We start from the raw sequence: 24,065 nt of genomic DNA on the forward strand, positions 1-24,065 counted from the left end.
CGCTGGCAATTATTTCTCAGCTTTCAGTGATTATTAATGGAATTGCCCGCAGACCACGGACTGCTAACTCGCAAGTCATCAGCCGCGGTAGCCCGCGGCTAGCGCCGTAGCGGTAGACGCTCAGGGCGGCAGAAGGTGCCTTGTGCGCATGCGTGGTTGGTCTCTGCGCACTCTAGGCGGAACCGGCTCCACTCCCTGGGCCGGTTTAACCACCGCACATGCGCAGTCGGTGTCTGTGCATTGTCGGCGCTGTCAATAAAGTTTTAGTGAACACAGACTGCCTTTTTCTTTGGCAAGATGGCGGAGTACGACTTGACTACTCGGATCGCGCACTTTTTGGACCGGCATCTGGTCTTTCCGCTGCTTGAGTTCCTCTCCGTAAAGGAGGTGAGGGGGATTGGGGCGCGAGGAAGGTGTGGGAGCGGGTAGGGGGCCGGGCAAGGCCGAAAGGCGATGGCTGCAGCCCTCGGCCTGACACGTGCGAGGCGGCCGCCGAATGCGGTCCCGGCGCCAGCCGTCAGTACCTACCGGTGGGTTACCGTCGTCCCCGCCGGTCGGCAGGGCTGAATTCGGCGGTGGGCAGGAGCGGGGAGCCCCAGGCAGTGCAGGGGAGAGGGGAGCCCCTCCTTCACGTGTTGAGTTGCCGAGGCCGCAGAGGCTTTGGCGTCACTCGGAAGTGGATGGACTGGCTCGGCTGGAGTGGAGCTGCCGCTCTGTTCCCTTAGGCACCTCGGAGTTAGAGCTTTTGATCGCTCTTTTGAGACCTGGGAAACATGGACTTGGATTTGGGGCTTTGTATGCCAGGACGCTTGAAATGGTTTTCTTAGACTTAACATCTCCAGCAGTTTTAACTTCTTTGAAATGAGTTTTTTTTTTTTTTTTCCCCTGCACTTAAATAAGTAGCTACTTCCTGGAAGTGTAGCATATTTGGGCCAATGGGGACGGGGACCGGGGAAAAAAAAAAAAAAAAAAACGCTGTCCACAAACGGACTCTACATTTGTTTTCCACTGTGCAGATGTACAGGCTTCCAAGTACAAGTGATTGTATTGGTAATTAAAACTCATTTAGATGTTCAAGATAGCTTGAATAGGGCTGGCCTTCTGCAACTCCATTTTAAAACATCTCAGGCCTAAATGTTTGAACTTTAAAGAAGGAGAGGAGCTAAATTTTATTGGGTTTAGTTATACCTAGCTTATTGGAAAATTGATGCATTTGTGGTCATTGGAATAAAGTAATATTACTATGATGAAGGAATTAGAATTTTGTCCAGAAAAAATAAATGAATTGTTTCTGGAAGCTCTAGACCTGCGGAATGCGTTTGGTGTGTCCCAATAGCAATTAAAAATATTTTTAAAAATTCCTACAAATATATGTTAAATTTTTCTGATAATTTTTCCAAGTGTCCAGGTAGTTATGGTTAATTTGTACAGAGAAAATCCTTGTGTTCATAAGAGCCTGAATGCATATAGACAACTTTGATGGTAGGAAACAGCAAGTTCATTTTCAGTAATTGTCTAGTGGCCACATAAAGTCTTTCCTTGAAAGGACAACATTTTTGCTTGACTTTTCATGTTATTGCTGTATTTCAGAGTTTGAGTACAGTGGCCTAACCCACCTTCTGGTTCCTTTTGTGGATAAGTGTGGCTAACTCACCAGTAATAAGGAAGAGGAAAATGGCACGTTTTGAACTCTTTTACCAACTATTAAAGGCAGAAATGCTTCTGATCTAGTCTGAACTTAGTATGTTTGTATTCTGTAAACTTGTTTTTCAAGGCAGGAGAAACCTAAACTAGTTTTTTTTTTTTAAAGCTTTTATTTAATGAATGCATTTTTCATAGGTACAACTTTAAGAATATAGTGGTTCTTTCCCCCATACCCACCCTCTCATCCTACCTCCTACACCCTCTCCCATCCCCTTCTTCATTATGGTTCATTTTTAGTTTAATTTTATATACAGAGAACCAACTCTATGTTAAGTACAGATTTCAGCAGTTTGCACCCCCCCCCCCCCAAGATATAGAGTACAATTTGAGAACAAATTTTACAGTTAATTCTCATAGTACAACTCATTAAGGACGGAGGTCCTACATGGGGAGTAAGTGCACAGTGACTTCTGGTAAACTGGTTTTTCATAGCTAAAGACTAAAGCTATGAATGGCAGTTCAAGATCCATGGAAGATGGATGTGATACACCAAGAGGAAGACAGATGCCAAAGTTATTTAGTTAGCATTAACTAAATCTAGAGCCATGGAATTGTGAGAAATCCAAGGAGGAAAAAAAAAAGCAAAAACAGATACCTCACCACTAAAATACTTATATATTTTTTAGAGTTGAATGTCTAATAGAAGACAAAAAGTAGTAAATGTGAGAAAAGTACTGGCAGAGTTATCAGAATTGAGAATCTGTTACATCATCAGTGAACAAAATGGACTTTGTAGAAGAATGGCTGTAAGTTGAATCTTACTAGAAGGTTAGGATGCTATCAGTGGTTGTGATACAAGATACTGGAGTAAGAAAAATAGCTCCAGTGCAGGCATTTGGCATGGTGGTTAGAATGTTGCTTGGGTTGTCCATATTCCATATCAGTGCCTGGGATCCAGTCCCAGCTCTGATGATGATTCCAGCTTCTGTTTCTCTCTTTGTGTGTGTCCCTGCCTTGCCAATTAATAAAAATAAATGACTTTTTAAACTTTTAAACAACCAGACAGTTTGATATATTCGTAGTGTGTTGGAGAGTGTAAGCTTCATGAGGGTAGGACTTTGTTCTCTGCTGTGTTCTGAGGGTCAAAAGGGGTAGTAAAAATGGAAAGTGTAGATATGTAGATAGGATGCTGAAACCTTTAGTAGCAGTGATGGAAGGAGCGATTATAAGTTGAAATCCTGGGAGATGAAGTACTAGATAAAATTGTTTTTAAAAAATCTTTAGTATAAATGTTGGCTATGTGGAAGATGACAGTAGAGGTAGAGATGACAGAAAAAAGATCGCTACAGAGAGAAAGGTCTTCCTTTTATTGGTTCACCCCCCCAAAATGGCCACCACGGCCAGCCGTCTGTGCTGATTCGAAGCCAGGAACCAGGTGCTTCCTCCTGGTCTCCCACGCGGGTGCAGGTCCCAAGCACATGGGCCATCCTCCACTGCCTTCCCAGGCCACAGCAGAGAGCTGGACAGGAAGAGGAGCAAGTGGGACAGAAATGGCACCCCAACCAGGACTAGAACCCGGAGTGCCACCACCACAGGCAGAGGATTAGCCTAGTGAGCTGCGGCGCTGGACTAGAAATCTGTTTCTTATGAGTATTTAGATAGAATCTCAATTTTTGTTTCTTGACTCATGAAGTCTAAAATACTTACTGCTCTTTATAGAATAATGTGTCTCTGATACTTAATTAAAAAGACTGATATAAACAGGTATAGATTTAAGTAGGAAGAGGCCAGTAAGGTCAGATGGCAGAGAAGCAGTACTCCACAATGGGGAAAAATGTTGTATATTAGAACTTAGTAGGGTAGCAAAGAGAGGTAGCATGCTGGAAAAATAATGTTTTCACCAAAAATTAGGGTTTCTATATGGCAAAGTTGCAAGACAAGAAGTTTCTTTTTTGTTTTTCTTTCTTTTTTTTTTTTTTTTAAGATTATTTATTTGAAAGTCAGAGTTGAGAGAGACATCTTCATCCACTGGATCATTCCCCAGGTGGCCACAATGGTTAGAGCCTGGCAGGGCCACAGTTAGGAGCAAGGAGCTTCTTCCTGGTTTCCTGCATGGGTGCAGGGGCCTAAACACTTAGGTCATCTTGCACTGCTTTTCCCTGGGCATTAGCAGAGAACTGGATAGGATGTGGAGCAAATGGGATCTGAACCTGAGCCCATATATAGGATGCTGGCATTGCAGGTGGTAGTTTAACCAGCTGTTCCACAGTGCTGGTCCCCGGACAGGAAGTTTTGATGTTTTGAAGTAAACTTTGTGTCAGGTATGACATTCATTCATTAAAGTGCACCACAGTGTAAATATAGTGGTCAATGATTTTTTTTTTTTAAAGATTTATTTATTTGAGAGGCAGTTAGAGAGTGTGTGTCTTCCATCCGCTGGTTCACTCCCCAGCGGCCAGAGCTGGGCTGATCCAAAGTCAGGAGCCAAGAGCCTCTGTGTCTCCCATGTGGGTGCAGGGGCCCAAGGACTTGGGCCATCTTCCACTGCTTTCCCAGGCCAAAGCAGAGAGCTGAATTGGAAGTGGGGCAGCTGGAACTTGAACCGGCACCCATATGGTGCCACTGCAGGTGGCGGCTTTACCCGCTACATCACAGCACCAGCCCTATGAAGTTTTTTCTACGTGAACAATGAACATGTGTGACGGCCACCTGGATCAATGTATAGAACATGACAAATCTCCTAAACCTTTCTTCTGACCCACTGTAGTGAGTACACACTGTTTTGTTTGCTGATTTTTCCACTCACCCTTGTTTGTGAGAGTCAGCTAAGTTTACCACAGCCATAATTCATTGATTTTTATTCCAATGATGAATATTAATCCATTTTTTGAGTGTGCTACACTTTATCCATTCCAACACTGATGGACTTGGCTAGTAGGTAGTGCTGTCGTGAACATTTTCAGAACTGAACTTTGAATATATATACATATTTCTTTTGGGTACCAAGGAGCAGAATTGCAGGATCAAAAAGTAGGTTTGCCTTTAGGAGATAAGAGTTTCCCAAGATGGTTGTATAGTTGCCAGTCGGGTATGAATATATCCAGTTGGTCTTCATCCACACAAACGCTGGTATTATCAGGTTTTTTTAAAATTTTCATTGGGTTTTTAATAATTTCAGTTTTTTTGACAGGCAGTGATAGAGTCAGAGAGATAGAGATAAATCTTCCATCTGCTGGTTCCCTCTGCAAATGATTGCAACCACCAGGTCCTGTGCCAGACTGAAGCCGGAAAATCCATCCCATTCTCCCACCTGGGTGGCAGGGACACAAGTACTTGGGCCACTTTCCTGTGCTTTCCCAGCCACATTATCAGGGAGCTGAATCAGAAGCAGAGCTGCCAGGACTCAAACTGGCTGTCCGGCATGGGATGCCAGGATTGCCAGCAGCTGTGGAACCTGCTGCACCACTGCAGCGACCCTTTAATATGTATTTCTCTGATGATCCGTGAAGCTGAGAACCTTTTCGTGTTTCCTGACCATGTAGTTAACTTCTTGTGAAGTGCCTTTCAACTGAACTGTCTGCCTTTTCTTACTGTTTTGTAAAACTTCTGTATACGCAAGTACTTAAAAATGTATATGGAAAAATGACATTTAAAAAGTTTATTTTGATGCAGATTTGAAATCTGTGCAGGTTTTTTCATAATATGCATTTTTCCATGAGCTTTTTGAAGACCACCTTTGGAAGGTTCAGTTTTAATTTCATAGCTATATTGTGGCATCTTCCTGGGTTTTATCTTTTCCTGGCAAAATTAAATTCAGTACAGAAATTCTTTCTTTTGCTGAATCATCTCCCCCTGAATATTGTGAAAAATCCTCATATATTGCTTAATATACTTAATGTTTATGTAAGTTTGTGTCTGTATCACTTTGGTCCCTTTGCTGTGGCTTAAATGTTTCTTGAATTGGTAAAGCAAAAACCTGATATAACGTTACAAAATGGGTGCTAGTTTGTTTCAGGGATGTGGATCCAGGATCCCAACTATTAAACTATTAACTGAGACATAATGTATGTGGGTTAAGGAGAGGCCACATCCAGGAGAGGTAGATAATCATCATGTGGGTTTGAGAGATAAATAATATGATATAAAAAGAATGTTTCATAGAGTATGTTTCCAGGAAAGCTAATCTTACTATTAATTGGCTTATTTGGGGAACTTTAATATATTAATTAGAAAATAATTCCCTCTTGCAGATATATAATGAAAAAGAATTACTACAAGGGAAGTTGGATCTTCTTAGTGATACCAACATGGTAGACTTTGCTATGGATGTATACAAAAACCTTTATTCAGATGATATTCCTCATGGTAAGTTTTGTCATTAGAACTGGATCTTGTCCTAAGAATTGAGGATTTGATTAAAGTTTTCTGATTTATAAAAGAGTTTCAACCCAAAGTCTTAATTATTTGGATGACTTTAAAGTTCTTTGTGTAACAGCTAATATAAAGGTTATAGGTCTTCTGAAGTATTTTATTTTCTCCCTGTGAAAGATAGGAAAACATGTTCATCAAATGCTGTCAGTTTACAATATGTCTTATTAGAGTTGTGCTTAAGATTTGGATTGTTTGTTTAGAAATAGCCAAAATGTCCCAGTTTTTTGGTTGCTAACTTTTTTAGTTAGTATGTTGTGTACCTTAAAAGGTTTCGTGGTTTTTTTTTCCCATTTAAAGCCATCTTTTATAGCCATTGCTCTTCAAGTATGGGCCAAGTGTCATCATTTCATCTGGGAGAGCTTGTTAGAAATAGAAATTTGGGGCCATGCCCCAGATTTCCTTAATCAGAAACTGTTGAGTATGACTCGGCACTCAGGTTGGGGAACTATGGTGACATGGGGGATGGCAAATCTTTGTTTTCTTCATTAATAGGTGTTCCTTTAAAAAAAGAAAGTGGGTCCATAAGTTTGGGAAATACTTTAGCATTTCTTCTATTTATCTAGCATTTAAACTCTTCTCAGTAGAGAAGTAAAATTTACTTTGTTTAAGTTGACATTTCTCAAAATGTAACCGCAGATCCCCTTCTGTGTTTGACAAATATTGTTCTGGAATATACTTCCTAATATATAGTGTAGAAATTATTAAAGTAAACATGAGTCACCTTTTTGACTTATTACAGTTTTTTTTGCAGTTTCGGTGCCTCTTTAAATTTTAGTCTATGAAGAAAAAAGTCTAAGACATATTACCAGGATTTTGTGCAAGTTTTCTCTGATTTTTCATGATGTGGCAAAAAAGAACTATAGAATTTGCTTTGAGAGATTAAAGAACTGGATTACAATGAACAGAGATTATTGACTGAATTTAAATTTAATAATATGCAAGCCCCTCTGAGCCTCTGTTCAGAAACTCTGGGTTAACATTTACCTGAGAATTAAATGAGATCAAATAGAAAAAGTCCTGAAATGATGTCTCTGAAATGGGAAATAAAGGATAGTTAATTGTTACCTACCTTCTTCATATCTCATCTTTAGAACAGTCTATGTATTTGTCAGTTCCCCTAAGAGTAGGAAAAGGATATCCTCTTCTTTCTGTGCCTTTGCAGTGCTAGAAAGAAGAAGTGGTGGATCTAGGGAGGTGATGAGTGGTTCCTGGAATTTGAGTGTGCTGGGACTAAATACACATATGTATATGTATTTAGCTATATGAAGTCTTCTTGTGAGCAGTGCAGTTTAAGATTTCTTAACAGTATAGTACTCTTTTGCATTTAGCTTTGAGAGAAAAAAGAACCACAGTTGTTGCACAACTGAAGCAGCTTCAGGCAGAAACAGAACCAATTGTGAAGATGTTTGAAGATCCAGAAACTACAAGGCAAATGCAGTCAACCAGGTAACCTCTTTTTAGTTTAAATTGTAAAAATTCCGGCCGGTGCCGTGGCTTAACAGGCTAATCCTCCGCCTTGTGGCGCCAGCACACCGGGTTCTAGTCCCGGTTGGGGCGCCGGATTCTGTCCTGGTTGCCCCTCTTCCAGGCCAGTTCTCTGCTATGGCCCGGGAGTGCAGTGGAGGATGGCCCAAGTCCTTTGGCCCTGCACCCGCATGGGAGACCAGGAGAAGCACCTGGCTCCTGGCTTCGGATTGGCAAGATGCGCCGACCGCAGCGGCCATTGGAGGGTGAACCAACGGCAAAAAGGAAGACCTTTCTCTCTGTCTCTCTCTCTCTCACTATCCACTCTGCCTGTCAAAAAAAAAAAAAAAATTGTAAAAATTCCTTTTTCAGAGCAGGAAAAAAAAGCCCAGTGGTGAAGACAGCAGTTATGATGCCTGTGTCCTACATTGGAGTACCTCATTCAGTTCTTCACTCTGGAGCCTTTAGACTCAGCTTCCTGCTAATGCGGACCCTGAAAGGCAGCAATGAGGGCTCAAATACTTGAGAGCCTGGCTCCCGTGTGGGAGACCTGGGTTGAGTTCCTGGCTCCCCAGCTTCAGCCAGGTCCAGCTGTGGCCACATCAGATGTTTGGGGAATGAATTCGCAGATGAGAGGAACTCTCTTTCTGACTCTCAAAATTAAAAAACAAAGTTAATAAGAATTCTTATTTCTGGATTAGTACAGATGTTAATTCAGACTTTAGAATCCTATAGTAAAAGTTTATTGTTGAGATGATTGTTTTATCTATTTATTCATTTTAATCCTCACTTTGTAGGTGCCTATATTCCTTAATAAATGTTAATACTAATTTTTAAACTTTTTTTTTTTTTTTTTTTAAATTTTTGACAGGCAAAGTGGACAGAGAGACAGAGAGAAAGGTCTTCCTTTGCCGTTGGTTCACCCTCCAATGGCCGCTGCGGCCGGCGCACCGCGCTGATCCGAAGGCGGGAGCCAGGTGCTTCTCCTGGTCTCCCATGGAGTGCAGGGCCCAAGCACTTGGGCCATCCTCCACTGCACTCCCGGGCCATAGCAGAGAGCTGGCCTGGAAGAGGGGCAACCAGGACAGAATCCGGCACCCCGACCGGGACTGAAACCCGGTGTGCCGGCGCCGCAAGGTGGAGGATTAGCCTGTTGAGCCACAGCGCTGGCCTTAAACTTCTTTATCAGTTTTCTATACCTGAATATATCCTTTACAGGGGCCATTTGACATTGTCTGCAGACATTATTGGTTGTCACAACTGGAGGGATGTTACTATTACCTAGCAAATAAAGATTAGGGATGCTGTTACACACTCCATGGTGATGGGACAGTATTCCCCTCCCATTCACCAGTGGAGCATTATCCAGCCCAGTATATTGATGAAGAAACCCTGTGTCTGTGTAATACCAAAAGCACATGGGTTGCTCTCTGTAAGAGAAACCTCAGTTCACTTATTATCTGCTACATTCTCATAAACTTCCATCATCTGATCCCCAGCCCAAGGAAGGTAGTGTGGAATTGATAACATTATTTTATTTCTAACTTTTCTTTAGCTAGAAATAGACTTATTGTTTGGTTCCCAAAGCAAGTGTATTGCCTTAGTCAACTTTATAATATTACTACTGAAGCCTTTTGCATTATTAGAAATGCTTAAAAATCAATATCACTGTTGTGACAATTCATACCTGCCAATATATACACTTGAGGAATTGTAAGATTTTATTTGTGTGAAAGGCAGAGTTATAGAGAGAGAAAGAGAGAGTCTTCCCTCCCATGATTCATACCCCAAATGGTTGCAAGGACCAGGGCTAGGTGAGGGTGATGCTAGGTGCTGGAAACTCCATCTGGGTCTGGGTCTCCTGTGTTGATGGCAAGGAGCCAAGCGTTTGGGCCTTCTTCCACTGCTTTCCCAGGCCACAGCTAGCAAGGAGCTGGATCAGAGGCAGAGAAGCCGGGACTTTACCCGTGTTACGATATGAAATGCTGGGCTTGCAGGTAGCTGCTTAATCCCTGCCTGGACCAAAAGGCTGAGTGAGGGAGACAAAATTTGTATGTAGAATTAATTCCTGCTACTTTGTACAGTGTATGTATTAGGGTCTCTTATCAGAAATCTAACCTCAGAAAACAAATACCATTCTCAGTAGGTTACTGCTTAAGTAGACTGCTGAATTTACTATAAAAATGTCAGAAAAGTTAGAATGTTCTGGTTTTATAACCTAAAAGACATCTAAAACCCTTAGACATGATAAAACTGACCAAATGATTTTTAATTAGAGCTAAAGGAATTGGAAAATATGTTTTAAGATTTGTAGATCTCTTATGTTCCTTACATTCAAAATTGAAGTATTCTTTTTGTATTAAATCTATAAATATTAATGCACATTTTTATATATTAAATATTCCAGAAGCCTTATTTACAGTGTTTATATAATAAGTTATTTAAAGTGACTTTGTTTGGACAAATAATGACTGTGGTATATGAAATATAGTAATTTTTGCTTTTATTATTAAGGGATGGTCGAATGCTGTTTGATTACCTGGCAGACAAGCATGGTGTAAGTGTTTTTTAAAAATACTTTCCAGTTGTCATGTTTTAATAAGGCTGATTATAATCTAGATTTTTAGCAGATAGTTTCATAGCTTGACAGAATAATTATGAAATTTTTAAATACATCTGGTATGTTTTTGAAACTTTAGTTTTAAATTGGTGCTGACAGGGAAATGTATAGTTGTGCTCAACTCTAGGTAACAGAAAATTCTCAAAGTTTTTGATTTATTTATCCTGGAATTATTAACACCATTATATGTTAGTGCCAACAGCAAGCTAAATATTTTAGGGCACAGTCTACCTTTTCTTATGTGATAACAAAGAAACAGAAGCAGAGCTAAATTTGAATTAGAATTGACTTTGAGCAACAGAGTTAAGTTTTGACATTTTTAAGGTCTTCATAAATTCCCAAATTTGCAAATAAATGTTATAGGCTTTCCTAGCGATCTCTCAATTCTCTTTCTCTTGTATTAACTCAAAGTGGGAAGTTCTGCAAATAATTAATTCTTTGTTAGATTCAAATTTTATCTTGTCATTTAACAGTTTCATAACAAGTTTGCTAACCCCTGTGCAAATTACTCTTTCTGGTTAGAGTGGATTTCTTTATGTTCTAGTTTGGAGTTCTGTTAGATTTCCTCACTTTCACTTTGCTTGCATTATTAATTATAGAAGTCGGTGTGATTTTGGGGCCCATTTTCACAAGAACAGAGATTTGTTGTTATTTATACAGAAGTAGGATGCATATGCTTGATAGTTGGCTAATCTCAGTCACAAACTAAGGAGCATACACAACAGACCTTCAGCTGTAATTCAAAGCTGTATTACAATAGAGTAGGTATCATTACAATTCATATTTTTTTGAGGTCAAACTGAGCATTAAATCGACCAATTCCTAATGTATACTCTTAAGATCAAGTGGGCAGCTTTTAGAAAACTTTGAAACAGTTGATTTTTTCAGGATGTTTAAAGCAATAAATGAATGGAATTGTAAAACTAGAAATTAACGTACTTTTTTTTTTTTAGTTTAGGCAAGAATATTTAGATACACTCTATAGGTATGCAAAATTCCAGTATGAATGTGGGAATTACTCTGGAGCAGCGGAATATCTTTACTTTTTTAGAGTATTGGTAAGTACTTCAATTTGTTTCTTTGCTTTCTGTTTTATAGGGTACCCTGGGTTCCTTAAAGCATGTGTGTAGATTTGGGTCTATCAATTTAGTTTTCAGCAGTTGCTGATAAGAAAAATAAAGAAATTTTTTCCAATAACAAAAACCCAATAAAAATAAATTCTTAGGTTGGAACCTCAAAATTTGAGGCCACCCATAAAAACTGAAATTGAACAATAAATATGCCACTGATGATAACTTTGAAATATTTGTCAAATTGAAAACTTGAAACTTAATCAGTTAACATTATTGAATAAGTTGATCTTAATTTTAATTCGAAGTATATATTCCTTGAACTTGGCCTAAACAAGTATGGAATCCTAATGGTATTTTGAAGTATGTTATACCTTAATAGTAACCATTTCTATTTACTTCTTTCTTTAGCTATTAGAATGTAAAAATCAGTTATTTGATTTCACTATGTGGGGTGTAGATAAGTTTGAATGGTACTGTTATCTATAAAGTGCTCTGATTATTATCTTTAGTTGTCTATTTGATAAATTCCTAGATCCAGTGCTTTTGTTAGGGAAAGCGTGGTTTGAAGCCAAATTAAAAATCAGACCTTTAAATTGACAGACTTCTTTCTTATTCTGTCTTCTGTTTAGGTAATTATCTTAATGTGTGTTCTAGAGTAATCAAAATGCCTTTCTTTTTACTAACCTCTCATTTGAGAAACTATAATTTGTTACTTATTCAAAGTTAGCAAATAGTTAGCAAATAGCTCAGTCTCTGATTTCTCTAGTTAATCCTAGAAGTTGGATTGGAAAAATCCTGCTAAGATGGACTTTCTGTCTTCCAACCTTGAAACAGTCTGTTTCTTTTGTCTTCATTCTCTGGTGCTTTTTTTCATCACTCTGTCTCCACATGCCACAAAGAGATTTATTAACTGCTCTGTTTGTTTGTTTTCTAAGAAATTAAAATTTTTTTTTGGTGGGGAGGGAAGAGATTGATTCAGGTAATTCTTAGGTTGAAACTGACAGATTACTTCATTTCTTTAAAGCTATCATTCTTCCTTCAAAATTAAAGGTTTTATGTTTATTTTTAAATTTGATTTGAAAAAAGTTTTGCTCTCATTTAAAAATGAATTCTTAACGTACAGATTAGCAGTGGTTAGCTTGCAAGTGCGCTGAAGGTAATCATTGGTGGTACTAAACTTGTAGTGGCATATCAGAAAATTCCATCAGTTTTACTTTGAATATTACCAGGGATTTAAGAGAGCAAAAGTTGATTACTTTGGAAATGTAAACAGCTTAAACCAGGATTGTAAAATCAGAAGCCTGGTATGATTACAGGTACATGAAAAGAGTTGGTTATTCATATCATTTGTTAATGCTGGGAGTGAATTTTGAGAATGAAGATTTAGTGTCATGTTAGAGTTCCAGCACAGTAAATTTATTGTTGCTGGTCAGTGAGTGAATGTGCCATTTTGCTAAGACATGGAAACTTAAGGTAACTGCTGGAAATCCAGATATTGAAACTCTTCTAGCATATCCACCCTTGAAAGCAGATTGGTATGAAGAGCCAACTGTAATGACATGGAGTTGAGCCAGAGTAGTACACATGAACCTTTTGGGGATTAAAAAACGTGCTGTGCTGCTACAAAAAGCTATTATCCTAATACACATACTGCATTCTAGTTTAGTATTATTATGTTTTTTATGTACTCTTGTTTTATAATTAGTCTGAACATTTCCGCAAGTGCAAGTGGTAGGTTTATACATAAAAGATTGGGGAATATCTGTGTTTACTTTTGTTAATTGTAAAAATCCAGGTTCTGTTTTTAAAAAATTCTGTATTAATTTTAAGTTTTTGCATTACCCCTAAGGCATTTTGGGCTGGAACTCAAATGGCATGTTGGTTAAGTGATTGAATACTATTATCTGAACACAAAATGAGTATGTTCTGCATTGAAAGCAATCTAGTTAGTGATTAGATTGCTGTTAGAAGCTACATGCAATTCATTTTTAAATTGTTCTACCTTGTGGCATAAAACATTTGAGTTACATAGAATTGCTTCCTAATGGTATATTGGCAGAGGCTAACGAAGCTAAGTTTAAAAGAACAGATTATCTCATTTACCTTGCTTTAAGTAGACACTGCTATAAAATCTGTATTTGAAATGTTGTTAATAGCAAATATGAAAATCCTGTTTTGCATTTGGGATGAGAAAATGTCAGTGTTTTACTTTAAGCTTGTGTTTTGTTTTTTGGATTTTTTTTTTTTTTGTACTCTTTTTTTCTCATTCCTAAATTCTTTTTTCTGTTAGTTGGTTATTCTTTTAAATCTATGGTTAGGGAAACATAAGCTATGAAAGAGCCATTGTAACTATGATCTGAGATTAGAATTTGACTCTCCGAATGACCCATTGTAGGTCAGTGTTGTATAAATTAAAGCTGTGTGACCCTATGATCTACTTTTATTTTAAAAAGATTTAGTGGCTATTAGAATACATTGAGAAGTTTTTAGGTATACCCTGTTTGGTTGTGAAACTTCTTTGACTTATACTCCAAGAAATGTGTTAATTGAAATGAAATGGAGCAGATTTAATAGGAATTTTTCAATATTTTTGTTTTAAAAGTTATTAACAATTATTAAACTATCACCTCACTGTAGCCTTAAGTGTGGCTCCAAAATATAACCCATCTCACTGTTCAGTAGCTTTTCAAAATAAAAAGAATTTTAAGATGCTAAAATTATTTGTGATCATATATATGTAACCTTTTGCCCCCACACTGGTGGTTGAAAACTTACCTACTGTTAAATAAGTATCATTCTGTTTAAAAGTACTAATCCATGAGAACTTGACAGCTTACATAATGCTAGCTTTTGAAGCTTAATCGTCTAGATGGAAATGTTTGACTCTGGTACCTGTTATAATATAAATATAAAAGACTTATTTCATATTTTCACATGGTTGTTCATATTTTAACATTTGAAAACGGAGTGTGTCTTGTTTTTTGTTTTGGAAGTAGTAAGTAATAGTGTATTTTAAAATTGATGGCATCTTAAGACTTGATGAAATATTTTGATTTACAAATTTTCTTTCTTAATAAATATCAAACAATTTGTCCTGTACAGTTTTAGTACTCATTTCTATGAGTTTTTATAAATACTTTTTAAATTTCAGGAAATTTTAACAAATACACACATCTACGTGATCATGGAATCAAGATAAACAATACTTCTTTCATCCTAGAAACTCCTTGTGTCCTCTTTGTAGTACACTCCATCCCTCATGCTGGCTTTCCATTTATCTTTTTGTCCTTATAATTAGTTTCGTCTGTTCTAGAATTTCTTACAACCAGAATGATAATATTTATGATTGTGTCTGACTAATTTCTACTAGGAAGTACCAGAATCATTCATGTGGTCATGTTTATCATAAGTTACTTTCTTTTTACTGCTAAGTAGTATCACATTTTATGAATATATCATTTTCTGTTTATGTATTCATCTGCTGATGGACATTTGGATTACATCCAGTTCTTAGGTATTATAAGTATTGCTGTCATGAATATTTGTATACAGTTGTACTATAGACATATTTTGTGATAATAATGAGAATGAGTGCTCATGGATCTGTTTTCAAAGTTAACTTAGGAATTTAGTCTTTATTATTTGCCTGTTAAGAGTTTGCTTTATCTTATTCAATACATTTGAGTTCATTACTGTCATCAAAGGGAAGAATCTGATTTTAGACAGTGTGTACTACAGTCATCGAAGCTTAGGTAACCTATAGAACTTTGCCATTTTCATTTTCATCATTGTTGTGATATTCACATTCACTAAGTTCTTAAGACGTAACATGTGGTGAATTATGTCACTTAAACTACATGACAACCGAGGTGTGTTCTTTTTTTTTTTTTTTTGACAGGCAGAGTGGATAGTGAGAGAGAGAGACAGAGAGAAAGGTCTTCCTTTTTGCTGTTGGTTCACCCTCCAATGGCCGCTGTGGCCAGCGCATCTCGCTGATCCGAAGGCAGGAGCCAGGTGCTTCTCCTGGTCTCCCATGCGGGTGCAGCGCCCAAGCACTTGGACCATCCTCCACTGACTTCCCGGGCCACAGCAGAGAGCTGGCCTGGAAGAGGGGCAACCGGGATAGAATCTGGTGCCCCAACCGGGACTAGAACCCGGTGTGCCGGCGCTGCAAGGCAGAGGATTAGCCTGTTAAGCCACGGCGCCGGCCAACTGAGGTGTGTTCTATTACTGTCTTCATGTTATAGGTGAAGAAGCTAAAACAAATGGTTTAGCATTTACTAGTGAATAGTAGGGCAAGAATACTTGGTGATTGGATTTTTGATCCTGCCCATACAGTTTTATTGAACTTGTAATTGTGTTGTATACTAATGGTGTTTTGCATGTTTGTACTACCATATAAGTGCTTCAGTGAAAAATTCAGAATTACAACTTGGGATATGAAGGTGTATGTTCTCTCCAACACCTATACTCACTTCTGCTACTTTACACACATATGATCACTTCAAAGTCATTTTATCTACTTCTGTTGCCTTGTTCTGAGGGAGTCCTGTTTTATTCGTTTTTCTTACTAGCCTTATAAGTGTTTTGAATGTGTAACCCTCTTTTGCCATGGAAAGAATAAATAGAGATGGCCCAGTATAAAATTCTCATGAGGGGCCGGCGCCATGGTGCAGTAGATTAATCCTCTGCCTGTGGTGCCGGCGTTCCATATGGACACTGGTTCTAGTCCCGGCTGGTCTACTTCCAGTCCATCTCTCTGCTATGGCCTGGGAAAGCAGTAGAAGATGGCACAAATCCTTGGGCCCTTGCACCCGCATGGGAGACCAGGAAGAAGCACCTGGCTCCTGGCTTCGGATTGGCGTAGTGCCGGCCGTAGTAGCCATTTGGGGAGTAAACCAATGGAAGGAAGACCTTTTCTCTCTGTCTCTCCCTCTCACTGTCTATAACTCTACCTCTTTTTTTTTTTTTTTTTTTTTTTTTTTTTTACAGGCAGAGTGGACAGTAGAGGGAGACAGAGAGAAAGGTCTTCCTTTTCCGTTGGTTCACCCTCCAATGGCCGCCGCGGTAGGCGCGCTGGGGCCGGCGCACCGCGCTGATCCGATGGCGGGAGCCAGGTGATCCGATGGCAGGAGCCAGGTGCTTCTCCTGGTCTCCCATGGGGTGCAGGGCCCAAGAACTTGGGCCATCCTCCACTACACTCCCGGGCCACAGCAGAGAGCTGGCCTGGAAGAGGGGCAACCGGGACAGGATCGGTGCCCCGACCGGGACTAGAACCCGGTGTGCCGGCGCCGCAAGGCGGAGGATTAGCCTGTTAAGCCACGGTGCCAGCCCTCTACCTCTCAAATAAATAAAAATCTTAAAAAAAAATTAATGGTTCGAAGTGGAATTTTGCGCAATTTGTGTGTGTTAGTACTTGTCTTGAAACTAGGGGTGAAACGTACCCCTTATAGGGTTTTTTGTTTCAGTTTGGCTTTTGATTTTTTAAAAATTTTATTAGAAAACTGTTAATTGATTTTTACTGTAAGCCTGTTTTTTTCTCTACCTCTGTATAATATCTTGCACTTGTCGTAATTTGGAAATTTTTTGTTCTGTACTTTCTTTTTACATTATAAATGAAACACAGGTTTCAGTTTCTCACATTTCATTCCAATGATTTTAGTGACAAATTTCCTATGAATCTGTCTTGGTTTCCAAAGTTTTAAGTGCCTTTAATTTGATTATGTATAATTATCTGAAGTGGGTTACACTAAAATGGCATTGTGCTTTCCTAGTTTTAAAAGTTAACCATTTATTTTCTGGTCTAGACTGAATATTAAAGATCTGAGTATTTTCATTAATTATTTGAAAGAGTTTACCAGCATGATCCATAAAGACTTAGCTGACAAGAATTTTAAGATGTATAGATCTTTTAGTAGTCTGGCTGAATATGTGGGGTATATAGTGTACACTGTCTTTTCCTCTGAGTATTCAGAATATAATTAATTGTGTTTGCTTAAATAGGTTCCAGCAACAGATAGAAATGCTTTAAGTTCACTCTGGGGAAAACTGGCTTCTGAAATTTTAATGCAGAATTGGGATGCAGCCATGGAAGATCTTACACGATTAAAAGAGACCATAGATAACAATGTAAGTTATACTTTTTCATTGTGATTCTCTGAAGTTTTTATGTCTTTCACACTTCCTGATAAGGAAAAACACCATGTACTTTGAACAAACTAAAACTTTCAGATTAGCTTTTATTGTCTTATAAAAATTATGGTTAGTAGATTGATTAGTTTCACTGAATCTCTTTGGAAGAAACTGTCATTTCTTCAATTCTTAGAGAAAAGAACTCAGTCTTCATTTCTGTTGCAACTAATGTGCCCTTTCTTCTCTGCCAGTGAAAATGACACTGTGCTGTTACTGCTTCCTATTATTACAAGTCTTAGGCAAATGATGACAGTTTTCATACACAGTTAATGTCTAATAAAACCACTTACAGAATGTTTAGTACAGTCCTTGCTTTTAAAATACTATAATATGGAATCTATCTTCAAAAGCAGGGTGATAGCTTGGGATATCAAGGATCCTATAGAGAGAAGATGGAAGGGATCAGACTTCAATCATAATGCCACTAGTGCATGCCTTTAAAAGGGCCTAGTTTTTTAATTATAATTTTGAAAGCAGTGATACTTATTCCCTTGTCTCTTTCTCATATATTAATAATTTCAGTGCATACATTTTTTTTTTTAATTTCTAGTCTGTGAGTTCTCCTCTCCAGTCTCTTCAGCAGCGAACTTGGCTCATTCATTGGTCTCTGTTTGTTTTCTTCAACCACCCGAAAGGTCGAGATAACATTATCGATCTCTTTCTTTACCAGCCACAGTAAGTTTTCATTGTATAATTTTGACTCTAATCATTTGAAATTATATGGGATTTTTTTAAACTTCAGATGTACTTTTCTCTAATATTTGAATTTGTTATCCTTCCTCATGTAATAGATTTGCTTCTTAATTGATAAATTGTAATGTACGGTCTTTCAAAGTGGCAGTTAAAATATGGTTCCTGGGTTGGCAGCATGAGCATCATGTAGAGTCTTAGGGGGTCACTCTAGAGAAGCAAAATCAGAATCTGCATTTTAACAGGATCCCAGTTGGTGCGTATATGCAGTAGGTACTCCATATTCCTCCTGGCTCCTTTATCCTCCCAGATTCAATCAGCTGAAGATTGAAAGTATTCTGTGAAAAAGACATTGGTCTGTACTGCACAGTTTTCTCTCATTCATTAGTGTTATATAACATTTACATTTTACAAGTAAGGTAGAGGTGATGTAAGGCATACTGGAGGATGCCCCTAGGGCATATGCAAATACTATGCCACTGTATACAGGGGCTTCAGCATTGGCAAAGGGTTTTGAAACCAACCTCTGTCTATACTAGGGCTGACTGTATGTTAAAACTCTAGAAATTAGGCTCTGGACTTTATTATTTGATGAATATGTGTATCCTGTGGAAGAATCTGTTCTGTATTATCTAGCTTGTGTTTAATCCTTTTGATGCTAAGAAAAAGCAATGCTTTGTGAATTTGACAATTGTATAGTTAGCTGGAAACCGTTTTTCTCAAGTGCTTCTTAAGCTTCTGCTCATTGTTTCTCATTTGATTGGAATAAGAAAGCCAGATATGTTTATGGAAACTGTTTAGATACTTAAGGATAATTTCTACTTCTGTTTCCTTCATGTGAAATATTTCTATTTCAATAATATGATTTTTCAGATTTTTTACTACTTTTACTGCTATTGGGTATAGATAGCTTTAAAAATTAGGTGTCTGTGTTTTACTGTATGCTTGGCGCTACCATAGGTTGTTTGCAATCTGAAATGTTAAATAAATGATCGGATGATCATATGATGGTGTCCAAAACTTGTGGGAAAGGCTTACAGGGAAATGGGCATAGTACGGTTAACAACTTTATGTGATAGTATCTTACAGGTAGATTGCACAGAACAAAGCTTAATTAAATCCAAAAAGACTGATATGTAAACCAGAATGTATTAGTAATTTATAAGAAGAAATGTAATGCTAAGAGAACCAAGTGCATTTGACCAGATTGTTCTGACAGTGTCCAAGGGTTAGTAGGAAGTCTTAATAGTAAATTGAAGGTTGCTTTATAAGTACTTGACATCAGGATAGAGTTATTTTATGACTAGAATCTTCGATAGCACCATCAAGTTAATGACCTTAGGTAACCATCCTCACAGTAGTTGTATTTGTGCCACTAGTACTATGCACATTTCTTTTGTATATTTGAACAATCTTTTCTAAGGTTTGCACTTTATCATTCATGAATCTATTTCATACCCATACCCCTCAAATCTGCTCTCATTCCTTTCTGTCCCCAGTTTTTCTTTATCTGAGTTAATGTCTTACTAGATTCACATCAGGTCTTCCTGATATGGTAGCTTTCTCTTACTGATGTGATTAATCCATCTTTGCTCTGTTGTGTCCTTTGTTTCCTTAATCCTCCAAGAGAAGTCCCTTGTATTCTGGTCTTCAGAAGTAGCTTTTTCTTATACCCTTTGAGGTCTTTATATTTTAGAAGTTTTATTCTTGTGATACTGTTACAGATCATAATCCCATGCCTAGTTGAGGAATCAAGTATCCAGAAAGATGAGCAGTATGAAAACATTGTAAGAGATTTGGAGGTACTGCTGAATGAGTAAAATAATAGCAACATGTGTCTTTGTTAAACTATCCATGCATTTTATAGAAAAGACATTTAAAGAGAGTTTCAGTGTCAAAAATTGAGAATATGTTTCTCATTATTTGGATTTTTATCAAGGATACATTCAATTGAGAAGAGATTTTATTTTTTAAAGATTTATTATTTAATTGAAAGAGTTACAGAGAGAGAAGCAGAGACAGATGTTCCATCTGCTGGTTCACTCCCCAAATGGTCATAAAGGCCAGGGCTGGGCTAGGCTTAAACCAGAAGCTAGGCGCTTCTTCTGGGTCTCCCATGGAGGTGGCAGGGGCCCAAACACTTGGGCCATCCTCTGCTGCATTCCCAGACACATTTGCCGGAGCAGAAGTACTACAGCTAGGACTCTTAACTGGCACCCATATGGGATGCAGTGCTGCAGGCCACAGCTTAACCTGCTTGGCCACAGCACCTGCCCCAGAAAAGATTTTAAAAATGGCAAAAATGTTCAGTATTTCCCCTCCCTCTTGAATAAAACCTGTAAGATCTTAAAGTGCTAGTCAATATTCTCATCAGAAATGCAAAGAGGCCAGTTCTGCACAGCTCACTCGGCTAATCCTCTGACTGTGGCGCCGGCACACCGGGTTCTAGTCCTAGTTGGGGCACCAGATTCTGTCCCGGTTGCTCCTCTTCCAGACCAGCTCTCTGCTGTGGCCAGGGAATGCAGTGGAGGATGGTCCAAGTGCTTGGGCCCTGCACCCGCATGGGAGACCAGAAGCACCTGGATCCTGCCTTCGGATCAGCACAGTGCGCCGGCCGCAGCGCGCGGGCTGCGCCGGCCATTGGAGGGTGAACCAATGGCAAAGGAAGACCTTTCTCTCTGTCTCTCTCTCACTGTCCACTCTGCCTGTCAAAAAAAAAAAAAAAAAAGAAATGTAAAGGTAAGTCCATCTTGAATGAGCAAATTTGACACTGCTTTTAGAGCCCATAACAACTAGTCATCTTTTTTTTTCTTTTAAGATACTGTTTATATATCTCAGAATCAGAATTAGAGACAGAGAGAGGGAGAGACAGAGAGAAAGGTCTTACATCCACTGGTTCACTCCACAAATGGCCACAATAGTGAGAGCTGCGCCAATATGAAGCTGTGAGCCAGGAGCTTCTTCTGGGTCTTCCACGTTGGTGCAGGGACCCAAGCACTTTGGCCATTTTCCACTGCTTTCCCAAGTCGTAAGCAGAGAGCTTGATCAGAAGAGGAGCAGCTGGGGGGGACACGAATCAATGCCCATATGAGATGCTGGCACCAGAGACGAAGCCTAAGCCCACTGTATACCACAGCACCGGCCCCATGGTTCCAGTCTTGATGTCTGCTGAATGGGTTAAGGATAAGGAAAGCTATGCCTGAACTCAGACATAAGAATTAGCTTTCCATGCTATTAGTTACTAGATTGACTGCTTTTTCAGTTGTGTGTGTATCTAGAATGGAAATCCAAACAACTCCTAAAAGATTACCTGCAAACTGGAAAAATAAAAGGATTCAGATACACTGAAATTTTTATAATACAAATAAGGGGAAAAATAGTGGCACTTAATTCCTGGCAGCATTCTCTTTTATGAAATTAAAAAGCAGTGTTTAATTTGTCTGACTAGCCATTGGTTATAGGTGTTTGGAAATAGAAAGTGTTATCAGAGATTCCATAAATTAAAGATGAAATCCAAATTTTTGCAAAAGGAAACCAATACCAAAAAAGTAGTGTTTTTTAAGTTTTAGTATAAAATAAGGTAGAGAGTCATTGTCGTAGAAATATTATTAGGGTTGGGTATTGTGGGTTAAGCTGCTGCTTGGAATGCCTGCATCCCAAGTGCCTAGATTAGAGTCCCAACTTTCCTGTTTCCAGTCCAGCTTCTTGCTAATGCTCCTGGGAGGTAGCAGATGGTAACCCAGGTACTTAAGTGCCTGCCACCAATATGGGAGATACAAATGGAGTTAGCTTTGGCCTGGCTTAGCCCTAGCTATTGAGGGTATTTCTATGGAAGATCTGTCTAATAACTGCCTATCAATGAAGAAAACTTTTTTTGAAAATAATATAATTAAAATAACCTAAAATAAAGACATTATCAAACTATATCCTACAAATAGATTATTTTTTAAATTAATATTTGTTAATTAACATGATAAATTGATTTCTAAAGGCTTCTTCAGTTGCTAAGTTAGTTGGCAGCTGGATTTTCATCCCTGATTTTTATTTAATCTGTAGACTACCATTATACAAGAGTTCTTCAAATTGTTATGAAAAAGCCATGTGAGGATTTCAAAAACTTTTTGCACCAAAATAAACTTAGGTTTAAATTCCATTTTTCCATGAGTTTCTTATAAGTGCCCTTGTGTTTTCTGCCTCATTATTAATTCCTTCATTACCTATTTTGATTTTTTGCTTGATTCTAACTTTTCATATCTGAATTTTCTTAATTTAAAAGTCATCATTTCAGCCATTAGTATCTATTTTTCATTCATGAATAAAGTGTCATGTTCTTAGTTTTAATTTCTGTTAGCACAGTATTACCCTTTGATGTGTTACTGAGTATATGTTAAATTGATACTTTACATAGATCATGGGTTGCAATTTTTTTTTTAAAACATGGAATACTTTGGAGATAGTTTACACATTCATTCATGAGATGAAGGTTTAGATATTGGTACAGGTTGTAAGGTCTCCTATGTTACCTTTATTATGTCAGTCATAATTTAGTCTAAGCCTAAAATACAGATGATTTCTGAATTAAAAAAATGAACATTTAAATGTCACATAAAAGATACAGGTGTAAAGTAGAGCAGTATTCATAGGCTATTAGAGATGAAACTCTGCCACTAAATGTAGTTTACTGTTAGGGAATAGAACACACTCATGAGACAGATGTGAAGTTCAGTTAGCAAAAGAGTATTTGTTTCCTAAATAAAATAATATGCACATCTTAAGAAGTTTCAAGTTTTATTATTTTTTTAAAAGATTTATTTATTTATTTGAGAGTCAGAGTTACACAGAGAGAGGAGAGGCAAAGAGAGAGAGGTCTTCCATCCAATGGTTCACTCCCCATTTGGCCCCTGTGGCCGGAGCTTCTTCGGGGTCTCCCATGTGGGTGCAGAGGCCCAAGGGCTTGGGCCATTTTCCACTGCTTCCCCAGGCCACATCAGAGAGCCAGATCAGAAGTGGAGCAGCCAGGTCTTGAACTGGCGCCTACATGGGATGCTGGTGCTTCAGGCCAGGACCTTAACCCGCTGGGCCACAGCACCGGCCCCCTCAAGTTTTATTTTTAACAGGCTTACTAGATGATTTCTATAATTTTTTTTAAAGATTTATTTTATTTATTTGAAAGACAGAGTTACAGAGAGATGTAGAGACAGAGAGAGAGGTCTTCCATCTGCTGGTTCACTCCCCAGATGGCTGCAATGGCCAGAGCTGCGCCAATCAGGAGCCAGGAGCTTCTTGCAGGTCTCCCATGTGGGTGCAGGCGCCCAAGGACTTGGGGCATCTTCTACTGCTTTCCCAGGCCATAGCAGAGAGCTTGATCGGAAGTGGAGCAGCTGGGACTAGAATTGGCACCCATATGGGATGTCGGCGCTTCAGGCCAGGGCGCTACCCACTGGGCCACAGCACCAGGCCCAATGGTGTCTATAATTATCTTGTCTCCAACCAACTTATAAGCATTCTTGAAGACAAGGTTTTCATTTTTGTGACAAGCATATAACAGGTACCATTTTTATTTTGTAACATATTTTGTCTTATCTCTTGATTATTAAATTTTCTGGCCTACAGTTATGAAATATTGTAGGACATTTTCCATAAAATTGTATGACTGAAGTAGAGTTATGATAGAGGGAAAAATCATGATGAAACAGTTCTGATTATCTGTCGTGAGATCATACTTCTGAACACAAATATCAAAGGTCTTAAAATTAAAAAATTAAACTTTGGTTTCAAAAATAGAGAGCAACTACCCTGTTTTTAAACATACAAACTAACAACACAAAAAAAGCACATGTGTGTTCATTTGTGTCTGCTAAACACTGTAGGTGGAACACTTATCAGTGGGAATTGGAAAAGATAAACAGGTAGAATGAGGATGAAAATTGACTCTTAAATTTGGATTAACA

The 24,065-nt window shown here is 38.4% G+C and overlaps 1 protein-coding gene across 1 annotated transcript in view; it reads left to right on the forward strand.

Moving 5' to 3' along the window:
• Positions 1-278: 278 nt before the first annotated feature.
• Positions 279-24,065, forward strand: part of EIF3E (eukaryotic translation initiation factor 3 subunit E) — a 47,055-nt gene continuing 23,268 nt past the window's right edge. Inside the window, exons 1-7 of the mRNA XM_062188105.1 lie at positions 279-387; positions 5,895-6,009; positions 7,404-7,521; positions 10,054-10,096; positions 11,113-11,217; positions 17,236-17,361; positions 17,975-18,099. Coding sequence (XP_062044089.1) covers positions 298-387; positions 5,895-6,009; positions 7,404-7,521; positions 10,054-10,096; positions 11,113-11,217; positions 17,236-17,361; positions 17,975-18,099 — 722 coding nt within the window. The 5' untranslated portion in view covers positions 279-297. The remainder of the gene's footprint in view (positions 388-5,894; positions 6,010-7,403; positions 7,522-10,053; positions 10,097-11,112; positions 11,218-17,235; positions 17,362-17,974; positions 18,100-24,065) is intronic.

This window comes from Lepus europaeus, chromosome 4, assembly GCF_033115175.1.
Source record: "Lepus europaeus isolate LE1 chromosome 4, mLepTim1.pri, whole genome shotgun sequence".
NCBI lineage: Eukaryota > Metazoa > Chordata > Mammalia > Lagomorpha > Leporidae > Lepus > Lepus europaeus.